Raw genomic sequence first — 12,739 nt, 5'->3', positions numbered from 1 at the left:
CTGTCGTGCCTTGCATACAAAGAGCACTTGTTCTGAATATTATGCACAAATTTCAATGGAGCAAGATTCTCAGAAGTGGTCGATGTTACTCCATTTGAATCAGTGGGCTCCCCTTGCATATTTGGGAATGTCGTACTCCAGTCAAATCAGTCTCTGTGATTGCACTGTATATACAAATAATTCAGTACAACGCTGGGTATTGGGTGTCTCTGCAAGTATAAGTACTGATGCATGGTTCAGCTTGAGATTCCTTGGAACAGACTATAGGCTAATTGATACTGGTACACATGCAGGACGTTGGATTTATTTGGATTTCAGCAACACTGGATTTCAGGGCCGTCAGTCCTATTCATGCTCTATATTGCACCTGATGGCAGAAGCTGAATATTTTGCCCATTGGAATATCATTTATAAGTTCTATCGAGAGGCACTTACTCTAGCAAGGGAGTTATGGCATACACACCAATTCAGATTTTTCAGTGTCACTCTTGTTCATCTTGTACAGTTGCACAACATGCTTCTTGCTCATGGATCAGTACTCTGCACAGTGCATAAAAGGGTGCTACAGATTGTGGAAGAATTAAGGGACCTCATACCTACAATATTGCTTAGGAACAATGGTTCAAAAAATTCAGTTGCGGAGCTCACATATAGTACAAGTATATGGAATCGAGACGGCTGCAACTTTGTGATTTGGATGACGCCCATCAATGAAGAGTCGACTTCAACTGTAATTCCACATGTGAGAAGTTATTTCAATGAGTTTACAAGTTCTCGTTCACTGATGCATTCAGTACATGCATTCAGTTATAGCATGCCAAGTGCGACAACTCTCAAATGGGCTACAAAATTCGAAGCTCTTATTCTGGGCAAGTTGTCTCACATCTTCTGTTCGCAATTAGTCCAACTAAAACACCGATGGCCTTTCTCTGTTGCAGCCATGTCCACTCAGCAACTCTTATTTCGCATGAAGACTAGTACTGAATCTGTGACACTACTGAAGATTTATTCAATAATGTTTCAAGATTGGATTGCTCATTTCCTTGGCCGTACTTCAGCTAGTGGCTATCACCTTGGGCAGTTGTGGGATGCCGGAGGCCTTGCAATTAATCTATGCAGTACACGTGCATTGACATTCCTAATACAATATCTGATTGAGTTCTGGAGTGCATGTGTGCTTTATGTATGCACGCAAATGAGACTGGAGAAGCCAATGACCAGAGATGAACTCAATCAGTGGATGGCCATAATTTTCTTCTTTGGAACATTGAGGTTTGATTGCAGCCTTGACACGTTGCTAGTGCTACTGGGGTTCTTGTCACCATTTTGTTGCCAGTCAAGCAAGTCCACGAGGAGTGGGGAAATCTGTGTGTTTAGCGCATCTGATGATCTAGGGAGCTTCATGGTTGTCCAGGGAGACTATTGGTTTTTAGCTTCAACTCAAGAAAATTCAAGGGAGGGGTTTCATCAGTGTCGCTGCCCTCTTCATGCAAGGCATCGTCGACCACAAGTTTTACCTCGGCCTCGACCAAATTTCGCATGGCAGCGCCTTAGCCACGACCGCTTCTCCAAGTTCGTTCAAGTCCACCTCGATAATTGCTACTTCCATGACAAATACCATGAAGAATCTGACACGATCAAGGATCTTCAAGCACCCTAGGACCCTGGTGAGCTCTGTGTGACAGCGGCTTGGGGTCAAGCCGAATCTCAAGGGGTAGGGGATGTCAGCGACCCAATTATGGCCACAGCAGCCCATGGGCCGGGCCTGGCTGAGTGCCACACCAAGGGGGGCCTGACTACAAGTATCAACGTAGAGCACAGTGAAGATTCATCCGGGCTTGGATCAGGCAAACGGCACGGCGGGTCCCTCCTTCTCCTACCTCCTGTACTTCCTTCTTCCTCCCCTCCCAAATTGCCTTGTATCAGACCTTGATTCCCCTGTAATGGAGTAATCTATGAGTGGAACCTAACACATCCATGCGTATATAAGTACTTCCAGTAACATATTTCTGTCCGACACATATACGTAGAAATATATATGCGTGAAATCATCTCACTTCTCAAATCCGGCGCACTACTACTACTAATCATTCCACAAGTTCTTAGAACTGCTACCACAACATTGTCTCATATATAAGTCTGGTTATTAGTAGCTAGGATTAAATAGCATTATCTCTCCATCAGGCCATGAGGTAAACATCTAGCCATCATTGGATGAACCAATGATGGTAACATCTGCCTTCACAATGCAGCTCGATCCCACAACATAGCATCCCGACGGCTCCTTGAGTTTCTTGAGTCCAAAGAAGTTAGGCCACCCCCATCCGCATCCTTTATTACATACCCAGAGACCTGTGATCAAGACAAAAGTAAGATCAACTGTAATCATCATGAGGTTAAATCACACATATCAATGGCACTGATACTTGCTAAGGTGAGCTGGACCTGAAGTTGCAGTCAAGTGTTTCCCATTCTTTTGGTCCAGGATGGATAGAGTCATTACAAACACCTTCTTGGAGTCGAGACAGAGCTCATCGGAAGCATCCAGGAATAAGTACAAGCTGAGGTAATCAGTGCTGTATTTGTCACCATGCGGATACATGCCGACGTACCAAGTGTCACTTCAAATATAATTGGATACCCAGGAAAATGTATTTGAAGAATGCGGTACAGGAGGCGGAGGAGGAGGATGGGTATGGCCTCCCTGAAACTTCTAACCTTGAGGATGAGTCTTTGGTGATTGAGGATCATTCCGAACGTGCCGAACCCTCTGATGTTCGCATTAAGCCGAAACGGACCTGGAAACGGAAGGTTTATCCGGTGTCGGTTGTGCGTAGAAGTGCTAGGATCCGTACCTCTAAAAAATTTCATGATGAAATATGAGAGGCATCTTTTGGAACAGCAAAGGTCTTAAGGACTTGGCTAAAAGACGGTTTCTAGCAGAGGCTTCTCTTGAACATCATTTAGACTTTATTGCTTTGTCCGAGACTGGACGAGGTAATTTTTCTCCACAATTTCTTAGTACCTTATCTGGGGGGGTTGATTTTGACTGGCACTGTCTCCCACCTCGAGGAAGATCCGGTGGGGTTTTACTTGGGGTTAAGTGTGAAACGTTGGAGGTTCGGAGTGTAGTGCTGGGTGAGTTTGCGGTAAAGTTTCGGGTCAGAACTAAAGCGGATGGGTTTGATTGGGTTTTGGTGGCAGTCTATGGGGCTGCGCAACCAGATCTCAAGCCAAATTTCTTGGCTGATTTGGTCCGTGTTTGCGGTAACGAGCAACTACCCGTCTTAGTGGGTGGGGATTTTAACATTATTCGAAGAAAGGAGGAAAAGAATAATGACAACTTTGACGGCAGATGGTCGTTTATGTTCAATACTATCATAGAAAGCTTGGATCTCAGAGAGATAGAGCTTTCAGGTAGGAAATTCACTTGGGCAAACTCGCTACCGGTTCCGACTTTTGAGAAGCTCGATCGTGTTTTGGCGAGCGTCGATTGGGAACAGAAGTTTCCTCTGGTAACGGTGCAGGCATTGACACGAGGTATCTCGGATCACACACCGTTACTAGTCGACTCTGGAGCTCAAACTCATATGGGTAATAAGAATATTTTTTCCTTCGAACTTGCCTGGTTTGAAAGAGAAGGGTTTATTGAGTTGTTAGCTAGAGAGTGGGCTAAAGACTCGGGGGGAAGGTCACCCATTGAGTGGTGGCAGTGCAAGATTCGTCATCTTCGAAGGTTCCTTCGTGGATGGGCTAAGCACACGAATGGGATATATAAGGCTGAGAAGGAAAGACTCCTTATGCTTATTCATTCCCTTGAGTTAAAAGCTGAAACCTCTATTTTAGAAACTTCCGAGCTGGAGTCTAAAGTGGAGGCCGAGTTGAGGTTGAAAGCACTTCTCCGCGAGGAGGAATTGAAATGGGCTTTGAGAGCTAAGGTTCGTAAGGTTGTCCAAGGAGAGGACAACACTCAATTCTTTCATATGATTGCTAATGGAAAGCATCGTAAGAAGAGAATTTTTCAATTAGAACAAGATGAAGGGACGATAGTTGGTCAGGAAAATCTGAAAGTTTACATTACCAACTATTATAAGCAGTTGTTTGGCTCTCCGGAAGAGAGTTTTGTGTCTCTGGATGAGTCAAGAGTTGAGGATGTTTCCCAACTTGAGACGGAAGAGAATGAGATTTTGACTGCTCCTTTCACGGAGAAAGAGGTGTTTGAGGCTATTTCACAAATGAAGAACAATAAAGCGCCAGGACCAGATGGGTTTCCGGCGGAGTTCTACAAAAAGTGCTGGCATTTTATTAAGGGTGACCTGTTGCCGATGTTTCATGATTTGTTCAATGGTCAGCTTCATTTGTTCAAGCTCAATTTTGGAACGATAACTCTTCTTCCTAAGAAGACGGAGGCTATTCGCATTGAGCAGTTCAGGCCTATCTGTTTGCTTAATGTCAGTTTCAAAATTTTCACCAAGGTTGGGACGAACAGACTCACGCAGATTGCGCATTCAGTTGTGCAACCGTCCCAGACCGCTTTCATGCCAGACAGAAATATCCTTGAAGGGGTGGTCGTCTTGCATGAAACGCTCCATGAGATTCACTCAAAAAAACTAGATGGTGTGGTTTTTAAAGTGGATTTTGAAAAAGCATACGATAAAGTTAAATGGCCGTTCCTTCAACAGGCGTTGCGTATGAAAGGATTTGACAAGGCCTGGCCAGACCAGATTGAGTCCTTTACGCAAAAAGGGAGTGTAGGGATTAAAGTGAATGATGATATAGGTCACTATTTCCAGACACATAAAGGACTAAGGCAAGGAGATCCCATGTCACCGATTCTATTTAACATAGTGGTTGATATGTTAACCATTTTAATAGGTCGGGCTAAGGATGCGGGGCAGGTTTCGGGCTTGGTTCCGCACCTAGTTGTTGGTGGTATCTCCATTCTGCAGTATGCCGATGATACAATCATTTTTATGGAGCATGACTTGGTGAAAGCAAGGAACATGAAGCTTGTGTTGTGCTTATTTGAACAATTGTCTGGTCTCAAGATTAACTTCCATAAGAGCGAACTGTTTTGCTTTGGAAGAGCTAATGAGGACCAAGAGGCGTATAAGCAATTGTTCGGATGTGAGTTGGGTTCGCTACCGTTTACATACCTAGGTATACCCATTCACCATCGTAAGCTAACAAACAAGGAGTGGAAATGCATCGAGGATCGTTTTGAAAAGAAACTGAGCTGTTGGAAAGGGAAGCTCATGTCATATGGAGGTCGATTAATTCTGATTAATTCGGTCTTAACCAGTATGCCCATGTTTCTTTTATCCTTTTTTGAGGTCCCGGTGGGGGTCAGGAAGAGGTTAGACTTTTATCGATCTCGTTTCTTTTGGCAGAATGATGAGTTGAAACGAAAGTATAGGCTTGCAAAATGGGATATCATCTGTAGGCCGAAGGACCAAGGCGGTCTAGGCATTGAAAATCTAGAGATCAAGAATAGATGTCTCCTTAGCAAGTGGCTATTTAAACTCTCGTCCGAGACAGAGGCTACATGGGCTCAGATTCTGCGGAATAAGTATCTTCAGGCTAAAACTTTGGCTCAGGTGACTGTGCGCCCGAATGATTCTCCGTTTTGGAAGGGGTTGATGAGAGTCAAGCCCCTATTCTTTAACAGGACGAAAATCTTAGTCGATGATGGGGCTAATACGAGGTTCTGGGAGGATACGTGGCTTGGGGAGACGCCTCTGGCACTTCAATATCCTACTCTGTATAACATTGTTCAACGTCGAGAAGCCTATGTTGCAACTGTCTTACAGTCCACGCCTCTCAATATTAGCTTCCGGAGGACGCTAGTAGGCCATCGGTGGGAGGCTTGGCTTCATCTTGTACGAAGGTTGATGGATGTCCAGCTGTCTCAGCAGCCAGATAGATTGTTTTGGAAACTGACTAAGGACGGCAGGTTCTCGGTCAAATCCATGTATCTGGATGTCATAAACACTAGTGTCATTCCTTGCTCGAAGCACGTCTGGAAAGTTAAGGTACCTTTGCGAATCAAAGTGTTTATGTGGTTTGTGCATAAACAAGTGATTTTGACAAAAGATAACCTGGCAAAATGCAATTGGGTGGGTTCTGCTAGGTGTAGCTTTTGTGATTGTGACGAAACTATAAGGCACCTCTTTCTATATTGTCCGCTGGCTAAGATTCTTTGGCGTTCGATTCATATTGCTTTTAATATTACTCCACCTACCTCTATCAATATGTTATTTGGAACATGGCTTGATGGGGTTAACTTGGATGTAGCAAGACACATTCGTGTCGGAGTGTGTGCCTTGTTATGGGCAGTATGGAACTGCAGAAATGATTTGGTTTTTAACAGAAAAATGAACTTTCACTTTTTGCAGGTTATCTTCAGGGCCACAGCATTAATCCGTATGTGGTCGTTACTCACTCCGACGGAGGCCAGGGGGCGTTTGGCTACTGCGTCTACCCGATGGGAGATTGTAGCTCGGGGTATTTTCAACCGGTTTGGATGGCGGTCATGTAATAGGATAGGCATGTAGTGCTCCTATTTTATTTGCCAGCCGGTTGTGGCTTTCTTGATTAGGCTTGCTGGAGCAGCTTGTTTTATTTTCGTACCTTCAGATATTCGACATTTTTGTGACTACTTTTGTTTTTAATTATAGGCCGTATGCATCTTTCTGATGCAGAGGCCGGGGTAATACCCCTTTTCTAAAAAAAAAAAACTGAAATCAGAAAGTTGTGGCTGAGCTTGGCTGTAGTCAGGTTAACTTTGGACACGGCATGGTGTCATTACAATTGTACAAAACATCACTACAAAAGATAATGCTGTACAATGTTACGTAAAAACAATCTGAGAAAATAATCGATGGTGTGTGGCACATACAAGAACGGCTTGTACCAAATATATACATGAAAATGAAATTTCTAGCTTTTATTCAACATAGATTTTAGTACTAGAAAAACCTGTTTCCAGGAGGAAACCCTAGCGCCGCCACCCCCGACCCCTCGCCTCGGCCCCCTCCCTCACCACTGCCAAGGGCGTCGCCAGCCAAAGGCCGCGTGGCGTTGGCGGGCGTCACGTGGCGCCTCCCCCCTGCTCGGTGGTGTCGGGCGTTGGGCCGACCCTGCTCCGGCTCCCTCCCTCCCCCCAGCGTCCTGGTGGCCGTCTGCGCCGCCTCCCCCCGCCGGCGTGGCTCGTGGGGATCCGAAGCCTAGGGGCGAGCTGGCGGTGTATCTGGCCTCTCTGCCCAGATCTAAGATGGTGTGGCGGTTGGCGGTGACAGGGGTGGCTGGTGGGCCTGTTAAGGTGGTGGTGATGCAGCTAGTGTCCGTCTGCTCCGGTGGGGTGGTGGGGCTCCGGCTGGACCTGGCCAGGGCGTGGAGGCGCTGGTGTTGTGGTGGTGGTGGGCGGCGGGCTCGTCTGCTTTGGTTGCTCCGGCGGCTGTTGGGTGGGCAGCGCGAGGAGGCACCTCCGGTGAGCTTCCTTGGCTGCTGATGCGGGTTGATTTGCTATCCCTCGTCGGTGGGCGCGTGATTGCTGGCGGCCTCGCAGGGATTTGTGCCTACTGCCATGGTGGGGCGACACGGGGTGTGTTCGGTTAGGAGCTCGGTAGGAGAGATGGGTGGCCTCGATGCGGTCGCGTCACCTGTCGTCGGCACAGGGGTGTGCCGGTCTGGATGTGTCCGCTCCTGCTTCTCCCCTTTTCCTCGGCCACGGGTGGGTTGGCGCAGGTCTGCCCATGTTTGGGCAGAGCATCTGCTGGTGGCTCCGTCGATCGGGGGCTGCGGATTGGGCCAAAACCGGGCCTTTGTGTGGTCTCAGGGTTGTCTGGTTGCAGGACGGCGGCCTTGGCAGCGGGAGGCGCAGTGTTCGTGGGCGAAGCACGCGTCTTGGGTGCGTGCGGGCAGCCATGGCCACACGGGTGGCATTGCTGTTGATGGTCGATGTTTGGCGTGGTGGTTTGGTGGAGATGGATGAGCGCTGGGGTGCATTACCTGGGCGTTCTTTGGCCGGCCAACGGTGGCGGCATCCACGGGCGTCTTTTCCATCCTGAAGGTTCTGTCGTGGCTGGTGCCGTCTCCTCCAGTTTAGTCCGAGTGAAAACTTGAACTTCTGGATCGGAAGGTGGCGACACTCCGATGTCGTGCCCGTCTTGGAGGCACCGTCTTAGTCTTTGCTACGTTGTGGGTCGGCGTCATTTATTCACGGTGGCTAGCTCATAGTGAAGGTCGCCGTCATCTTCAAGCAGTCTTATTGTTATCATTAGTGTGCTTGGTGATGAAGGTCGCCGTCATCTTCAAGCAGTCTTATTGTTATCATTAGTGTGCTTGGTGGCATTTGGGTGACGTGGTGTTGTGTGGCACTCTTGTATCTTGCCTTGAGTGTGTGTGTTGTGTTGTTGGTGTCGTGTGTTTGGTGGTTGATTGTATGCATGATCGTTGCTTCATATATAAAGCAGGGCGAAAGCCTTTTTCCGTAAACTGAAATGCGTTACGCATATCTGTAAATATACTAGAAGTACAGTTCTTTGGTTGTATCAAGCTAAACTGTCCAGTTAAAATATCTGAAGGACCTTGCCTTGCAAAAAGATCTGGCAATTGCTAATGACCGTTGGCATAAAACATTAAAAAAGAAGTTCGTAGAGTGACTAGATATGGCAAGTTAAAGGACGCGTATAAGCTAAAATGTTGGATAACACATGCATACCATTTATATAAATCATTTGTGATGTAACAGGTGCATACCATTTATGCCCGCCAACTTCAAATGTAGGAGAACGGACAAAGTTATCCGTGTCCAGTTCAAGGAAGTTGTTCACGTTCCAAGTGTATGTCCCTTTGACGAACCCCTTCTTCTGGACGAAGAGGTTCTGAACTGTGGTAGCCTTCTTCTGAACCACAACAGCCTTCTTTTCAGGAGAAGAGACATCAATTTTTAATATGTCCACACCGAAGACACAACTATCATCAACTAGAAAAGCAGATGCTTTCAGTAGCTCCTGAAGAGGAATCAAGCAATGCTCCTTCAAGTAGCTATTCTTGAAATGGAAGTTGTAGCTAGCTGCGGTTCGGTAAAGGTTAGAATATTAGAGAATAAAGAACTTGTATGCAAGACGCAAATATACCAAATAATATCTAAACAACCTTTACCCGAGCTAAGAAAGCAAGGTAGTGAATTACATCCAAATGATGATAATCAAATTTAAAGAGCAACATGTGTATACCATCTGAACATAATAGTCTCAAGTGTGAAACTTGTACTGTCTACAGAAAAACTTGTAATGTCTCAAGTGAGAAACATGAGTATGCCATTTGAACCATCCAAATTCCTGAAGGTCTACAGGGAAACTTGACAGCAAAGCAAGTACAAAGCGACTTGTTAATGTGAAAACGTTGTATTTGATCATATTTCGATATTTACAGATATTAACTTGTAATGATGGAATCATGGTATTTATACCTCAACTTATGACACATAGAGTATGAATGTAGCTGTAATATGATGGATGTGCTTGAAAAAACACATCCATGAGACTACCTTTGCATCCACAGTACATTCCTTTTGAATGGTTGTATATTGACAACTCAAAAACCACATGCATCTTGTGACCTGGCACCATCTTTTCTGGGGATGTCATAAGACGAAGAGCAACATATGGTGTTTCAGAACCAGTTTCTTTATGCATTGGAATCACTTGCAGCTGCCTGGTAAATGAAATCATGCCAAGAAGTCAAAGTCAGTCTAGAATCATAATTGAAGTAGGAAAGTCTAATTTCTGCACTTCCTGCACCATATGAAGTTTTAGCGTCTGACTGTTTGTTTATGAGATTGTGATTGCTAATTTGTTTACATCGAAACATCATTATGAGTAAATGGCATCCTAAATCAATGTGTATATGGATAACTTATAATTACCTTTTCTACTGAAACAAACCAGATGGAATTTCTCCACTACTATATAGTGAACCAGTTTTGAATTGGATCTGGAGCATCAATCATAACCGTTGGTCCCCAAAATCCAAGGGCTAAGATCAGTAGGATTCGCCATGAACAGTAGACTGCTATTGCCTCTTCTGTGTTCTAGAACATTCGTGTGGCCCTTCCATAAAAAAGAAGCCTATATGCGGTGCCTCATGGGTCATATTGCCGGCTTGCCGCAGTGCCGCTTGAGCGCACGACGACTTGAGCCCAAGCATGATGGTTTGGGAGGAGAATGGGAAGAAAAAGGAAATAGAGTAACATACAACTTTTGTACATGAACCTATAGTTGTTTTAGATGCGAATGTAAAGTTTTTGTATGAATATTAATTCTTTTCTTTTGCAGGAGGAACGAATATTAATTCCTACTTAATTAATATCTGCATTCGTACATCACTATATCTCTTTTTGCCCGAATCTATTAGCAAATCTTGGACCTTTTTTATTTCTTTTACCAAAATCACTCCTTGTGCATTGCACGTGTATATACATACTAGTACATCTGATACCTGAATTTTGAGGAGTTTCTTTTGCAATTATGGTGCATACCAGTTATACCCAGAGCAGTAAAAAGTGGCAGATGTTGCTGACTTAGCTCCCGTCTCAAGCAGCGATGAGAAGTCATGAATCCTCCATTCAGCATCCGGAACATGGGTCTTTACAAAGTCCTGCATCCTCCATTCAGCATCCGGAACAACATGGGCTTTTCCTAGCAGTGCACAAGCTGATATTTGCACAAATGCAATAACTCAAAATTACAAAACAAAGAAAGAGAGAACATGCTATGATAAAATTGATGTGCATGTTGCAGATCCAAAAAAACAAACTACAATATCGACAACTGCAAGAATGGGAAACATGCATATAAGTTTTTTATCCTCTGATTAAATGAATCAAAATCTTGAATGCACATATTTATTCATGTCACCAATCAGGGGTAGAATAAGGCAGAAGACACTGTGTTTCCAATCAACAAGACATCATTCAGGTACTTTCTTACAGTACTATGTCATTAGCATGTACTGCTGCTTCTAACCAATAAGACATCAAGACCAGCACTTGAACAGCTTTGTGTTTCTAGATAAGGAGAGTGATATACCCAACACATGACTAGCTAGCCATCTTGCTAATTTATGAGCATGATGGTGAGAGCAAGTGCCCTTCAATTCAGAGGTAGGATTTCATCTTCTTACCCTGACTTTTGCCAAGGAATTAATGCTGTAAATTGCATCTAACTTTTAGTTTGTAAGAGAGATACATACATGAACTCTTGCAGTTGCCCATAGATGATAGATCTGCCCCTTCCTCTTCTCTTCTCTTCTCCTCTGCAAGTGAGGTTAAATCATACCACATGTCAGGTAAAGGTAGCAAGCAGATGATGCAAAATACCACACAAAACAGATAGGGTAAAGTGAGGGCAACGGAAGGAGAAGGAATCAAGATGGGGCAGAGGGCCTCGACGACGCGCAACACTCAGTAGAGTAGAGACCGAAGAACGATCAGGAGCAAGATAGGGCAGAAGCAGAGAGCGACAATAACTAAGAACACAAAACAAAAACAAAATAAACAGAGGGGGAGATGAATTTGTGTGCTTGGGTCCTCGAGATACCTAGCAACACCAACAAGCAAAGCAGAATCCGGAAGCAGAGCAGAGGAAGAAGAAGAGGAGGGGAAAAGAGGGTTTTTGGGGCTTGGAGAAAGAGTGAGGAAACGCCAGAAAGGGGAAGTGAATACCCCCAAGCTGCTACTAAATTACTCCTGCTCCGCGGGGAGCGGCACATTGTCGATGAGGGTTAAGAACATGCAGAATCTTGAGAGGTAGAGCCAATCTTGGTCAAAATAATTACCACGGCTCGGCTCGTGAAAATCATTACCCGCGAAAAAATAAAGAAAAGAGAACAAGAAGTAGAAATCCCACTCCACGAGCAGATCGATTAAAAATCTACCCGTCGATCGATCACGAAAGAAAGCCAAGATGAACTTGCAGCGCAAAACCCTGAATCCCTGTTTCGTTAAAAATGAAAAATGAGAAAGTGGGAGCCTGAAAAACCCTCTACTCCAGAGTCCAGAAGAACAAGTGAGGATGCCAAGCGCGCGATCTGCGGCAACGGGACGAAGAAGTGAAGAAGCGAAGGAAGAGAGAGACCTGAATTCGGGGGCTTCCTCGGCCGGCGTCCGTCAGGGTCCCGGGGGTGCGATGCGGGCGGAGGGGGGTTTTCTTCTGACGACGGTCAGAGCTCACTGAGAGGAACCGCGTCGTCACCTTTCTATCCTCTGTCTCTCCTGCGTCCGTCTCTCCGTTTCCCTCCCCGTTATTTTCTCCCTTGGTTTCTTTTCTGCGGGTTTATTTTCTTCATTGTTAAAAGGAAGCACCATGAGTACCATTTTGGAGTAAGGTTTCTTATTTTATTTTATTTTTGCGAAAAAACTTTCAATCTATTCATCTTTAAAATTACATTCAGGTCCATAGACCACCTAGCAACGATTATACAAGCACTAAAGCGAGTTGAAGGCGCACCACCATCATTGCCCCTCCCTCGCGGAGCCGAGCAAAACTTGTTCTAGTAGACAGTCAAAAAATCGTCATGCTAAGGTCCCATAGGACCAGCGCAGCAGAACAGCAACCGCCATCGATGAAGAGTAGCGTAGATCAGAAGGGTTCAACCTGAAGAAACGCAAACGTAGCCGAACTACGACTAGATCCGAGCACATCCACCAAGGATAGATCCGCTGGAGACACACCTC

The 12,739-nt window shown here is 45.2% G+C and overlaps 1 protein-coding gene across 6 annotated transcripts; it reads right to left on the bottom strand.

Moving 5' to 3' along the window:
• Positions 1–2,004: 2,004 nt before the first annotated feature.
• Positions 2,005–12,258, bottom strand: LOC119270026. Of its 6 annotated transcripts, none has more exons than XM_037551998.1 (7): positions 12,141–12,258; positions 11,257–11,319; positions 10,544–10,718; positions 9,554–9,720; positions 8,761–9,076; positions 2,446–2,612; positions 2,005–2,352 (listed from the first exon to the last, which is right to left on the bottom strand). In XM_037551998.1, the coding sequence occupies exons 2-7, from the start codon at positions 11,276–11,278 to the stop codon at positions 2,201–2,203; spliced, it is 999 nt and encodes a 332-aa protein (XP_037407895.1). In that variant the 5' UTR covers positions 11,279–11,319; positions 12,141–12,258; the 3' UTR covers positions 2,005–2,200. The 6 variants fall into 6 exon arrangements, 5 of the variants coding, with proteins under 5 accessions (XP_037407895.1, XP_037407872.1, XP_037407880.1 ...); XM_037551975.1 differs by lacking the exon at positions 12,141–12,258 and adding an exon at positions 11,604–11,790; XM_037551983.1 differs by lacking the exon at positions 12,141–12,258 and adding an exon at positions 11,604–11,790 and having other exon boundaries at positions 2,446–2,576.
• Positions 12,259–12,739: the final 481 nt, after the last annotated feature.

The sequence above is a fragment of the Triticum dicoccoides genome, chromosome 1A (genome assembly GCF_002162155.2).
Source record: "Triticum dicoccoides isolate Atlit2015 ecotype Zavitan chromosome 1A, WEW_v2.0, whole genome shotgun sequence".
NCBI classification, from domain to species: Eukaryota; Viridiplantae; Streptophyta; class Magnoliopsida; order Poales; family Poaceae; genus Triticum; species Triticum dicoccoides.
The sequence above is the reverse complement of the archived record's forward strand: the minus strand, read 5'-3'. Positions and strand labels throughout refer to the sequence as shown.